At 43.3% G+C, this 4,038-nt stretch overlaps 1 protein-coding gene across 1 annotated transcript in view; it reads left to right on the top strand.

Moving 5' to 3' along the window:
• The first annotated feature begins 1,963 nt into the window (after positions 1-1,963).
• The window catches only part of FHL1 (four and a half LIM domains 1), an 11,671-nt gene continuing 9,596 nt past the window's right edge, over positions 1,964-4,038 (top strand). The window contains exon 1 of the mRNA XM_010838788.1: positions 1,964-2,081. Within this exon, the coding sequence (XP_010837090.1) occupies positions 2,060-2,081 (22 nt within the window). The 5' untranslated portion in view covers positions 1,964-2,059. The remainder of the gene's footprint in view (positions 2,082-4,038) is intronic.

The raw sequence follows: 4,038 nt of genomic DNA, 5'->3' as shown, positions 1-4,038 counted from the left end.
CCAGCTCACTCTGGCTTGTTGGAGTTGACTAATTAATGAACGGTCAGAAAGCAGTTCTCTTGCTTCTGTGTTTTTTCTTGTGTTTCAGGCAAAAGAGATTTAGGTGTGTTTGCTTATTTTGTATGGCTCTTGGTCTGTCTGTATTGTGTTGCCACCTTTGACGAGGATCAGGCGGATAAGGGAATTACTCTTCTTGCCCAAGGTCCTGGGGGCCCACTGCCGAGCTTATTGTTCAGAGCAGGCCAGACAGACGTTTAAAAATACCTTAGCTCTACCTAAAAATACACCTCACTAAAATCGAAAATTGAGAGTTTGTAAAGGTTAATCATCTGATAAAATAAGAGCATTTCCTCTGAGTGAAAAGTTTGAGTTTGTATTAGGGGTGCGGCATAGTTCAGCCTGGCCGGTCTCCCTGCCAGAATGCAATCAGCTGAGATAAGGAGGCTGTGGAGGCATGGCGGGAGGGCAATGTCACTTCCTCTCTTTCCCCGGGCTTTTTTTTTTTTTTTTTTGACACTAATGTGTAATAAATCTGCCTGTACCATCATGTCATTTGACAGCCAACCAGGAATTATTGATAGTTTTTGCTAACTTTTAGAAAAACTTCTCTTTAAACATTTGAAGAGCATAAGAACCACGAAACCCATTGGTTCATTCATCATGAAGCGTGTATTGCTTACCTGTGGGATCTGGGAACAGGAAACCAAGTAAAGCATGACCTCGGACCTCGGCCCTCAGCCTGCGGGGAGGAAGGAGGGGGGTGCGGAGGGGATGCGTGAATAGGGTGAAACCAGTGACAAGCACTAGATGAGACGCGGCATGACCCAGAGTGAAGGTTGTCTCCTTTTCTTACACTTCAATGGCTAAGGCCACTTTTTAGAAATCCAGGTGGGACTATGTCTCTGTTTCATATGTGCCTTCATTAATGCTTCTCGTCTTTAAATACACTTTTTCAACACACAGCTTTCATGGGGAGCAAACTGGGGAAGAGAGTAGGGAGAGTGGGGTGGGGAGCATGGTTGCTCTTTTAAACAGGGTGGCCAAAGAAGATGACACTGCAAAAGTGCCTTGAAGGAGGCAGAGGAGCAGCCATGAGAGGCTCTGTGCTGAGGGAATGGCTGTGGGGATCTGAGGTGGGGTGTGTCTGGAGGGCATGAGGCTGAGGAGGGGCAGGGATGAAGCCAGAGAAGGGTCAGGACAGAGGTGGGGGACAGACTCACAGGCCATCCTCAGGACCTCAGCTCCTCCTGGAGCTCCATCCCAGTGACCAGCCTCCAGCCAGCGTCTGGCCCGTGAAGCCATTAGAGAGTATTAGGCCGCCATGTTTTTGTCGCTGTTTCTACTTTTACTGTCCCTGGCAGTGAAAAGCAAGAGATTTTGTTTATAGGACAGTGTCTCTTCCTTGGCGTACATAGTAGGTATATATGCGTGTATGCTGCTCCCTCCTGCCCCACGCTGACACTAAGGAGATATGTGGCTAGAATTGCCCTCTTCAGTATTCTGCTGATCTCTAGTGCAGACCAAGGAGGACAGAGATAATACCCTTGATCTGTATATTCTTCATGTCTAATCCCTTTTAATTATACTGGTAACAGAAGTTTATCTCTTATAGTTACTTTTATCATTAACAGCACACAAACTCTCCAGAAGACCAAGTGCAAGCTCTTTAGGCATATAAAGTGGATTAATGAGGGTGGCTCAGCGTTAAGGTATGCCAGGGCTGAGTCTAAATTTTATTCCGGTACAGGGATCACTTTCTATGTGGCCTCTCTGGCTCTGGAGCTAATTTGGATGCTGAGTAGCCCCACAGGTATTTATATGTAGTGTTTGGTATTTTTACTGGGTCCTATTCTTCTCCCTTGGATCACCTAAAATGGTTAAGAATTTTCTAGTGGGATTAAGGTTGTGATCTCTGGGGAGGGGTGGGCCATCTGCTCTTGGTTATTTTTGTGTTAGCCACTTCCCCTTAAATGTATGTTCACAACTGAGCCGCAGCCTTATCAGCTGGGCTCGAGGGAAGACTGGCGTAGGTGCTGCTCCTGAACTTGGTGTCTGAGCCATGGCTTCCCATAGACACTCAGGTAAAAGCTTCATATTCTTTATCTTCTAGCAAGCACAGTTTTATTCAGGCACTGAATCCATCATTGGTCTAAAAGATACTTTTCGATGAAATTATTTTAGTCTTGTCTAAATAGTAAGTAAGTCTAACTCATCTCTGTTCTGTCCTTGCCTTCTTTAACTGCTGTTTTCAAGAAAAAAGATTATTCTTACTCATGTAAAATCATCAGTTTGAGTAGTATATTTTTTAATACATAAATATACTACTATATCATACAGTTTCCAGGACATCTTATGAAGCTGGAGGAGACTGTGTGAGGAAGGAGGTTTTCTTTGTTATCAGGATTTTTTTGTTGTTATTTATAAGACACAAATCTTCATCTTGACAGTGCTATAAATCGAATTTAAAGTATTTGGAAAAGGTCAATCAGATACAGAGCTGGAAGGAGGAAGATTTATAACTAAGAAAGTCCATACTGACTTAACCATACCTTCTCCTTTTCTGAGCTGTGTTTTGAGTCTTCCCGAAGAAACAGCTATGATACTTTTGATATGACACGTAGATTATTTTTTTTAACTTTACAATATTGTATTGGTTTTGCCATATATCAACAAGAATCCGCCACAGGTATACACATAGATTATTAACTGTTCTCATCAGAAAAGGGGTCAAAGCTTCAGAACCTCTGGAGCATCATTATCATTACAATGAGAGTTTTCCTGACATTGAGAAAGCCCTTTGGCCATGGACAGGACTCCCGAGATAGAGCCAAAGACCTGAAAGCCAGTTTCCCCAGAAAGCCCAGTTTTCTGGAGTTAGCCTGCTGCCTGTCTCTCCTGCAAAGCCAGGAACGTCGCTGTGGTTCTGTTGCCTTCTGCCTAAGTAACAGTTCCCTTTCTTAGCAACCAGGCACTTTGTGCCATCTCCCAGCCTTCAGATTAAGGGGTTAAGTAATGATCAGTGGCAGTCTTTTGGAAAAAACATTTTTGAAAACTTGTAATTGACTGTCAATATTGAAACAATGGAAATACTTTTAAACTTCTCTTTTGGTATTTAAAACAAATACACTATAATGGAATGCACTGCTTTAGGGAATCAGCATGCAATGTCTTCCTTGTTCCCAAGTGTTCAAGAGCAGTCTGTTTTTCTCCCCACCCCCAGGAGCCCCTTTACAAACACGGCACCACACGCCTGAGATTGTGGTAAGCGGCCAGCATACACTTTCTTTGGGTGTAGACAAACTAGTCAGCTGTAGCAGTTGTTCCAGTGGACCTTGAACGTGTGTTAACTGGTAGAGTAACTCGCTGTTTTATTTACTAATTAAATGACAGAATGGGGAAATATATTTCAAAGGTGACACGTTTATAACACACCCAACCTTGGGTGTTTAAATGGCACCAAATCCTGACATTACTTTTATGTAAATCTGAAGGCTCTAACTCTGACTGGACAAACTGCTGACACCGTCTAGTTGTTTTTTTCAATCAGGAACTATTTTAATAGTTTATTTTAATCAGAATGCATCTTCTGTTGCATTAGGTTCATAGGTCCGTGAAAGCAGTTGAGAAAGAAGTGCTCACAGAAAGAAGCCCCATAGTGCCCTGAAAAGGACTTTGTGTGGACAGAGTAGAGGCTCTGATGACTGAATGGATCTTAATCCATTTTTAGGGACCATCCACATACTGAGAGGACCTTTCAAGGACAAAAACTGATGCTTTTGTATTGAATACTTACCGTTTGCAAAGTTCTGCAGGTTTCATTCCTTACCCTTTGGCCTTTAAAGTTGCAGATGGGGCAGATGGGAGGGCAGTGAAATCATGTAGCTCCCTTTCTAGGCCGGAATATAAAGGGAACAGTGGGCAAGGGGAGAAGACCCAGTGAACTGGCTTCCGGAAATCACAGGAAAGTGGTAGTGAGAAACCTTGTTCAAGGGTGAGACTGAACGTTTTGTACTTTCAGTGACTACCAAACGGCCGCCT

The sequence above is a fragment of the Bison bison genome, unplaced genomic scaffold (genome assembly GCF_000754665.1).
Source record: "Bison bison bison isolate TAMUID 2011002044 unplaced genomic scaffold, Bison_UMD1.0 scf7180017846165, whole genome shotgun sequence".
NCBI lineage: Eukaryota > Metazoa > Chordata > Mammalia > Artiodactyla > Bovidae > Bison > Bison bison.
Note: the sequence above shows the minus strand (reverse complement) of the source record. Positions and strands in the feature narration are given on the sequence as shown.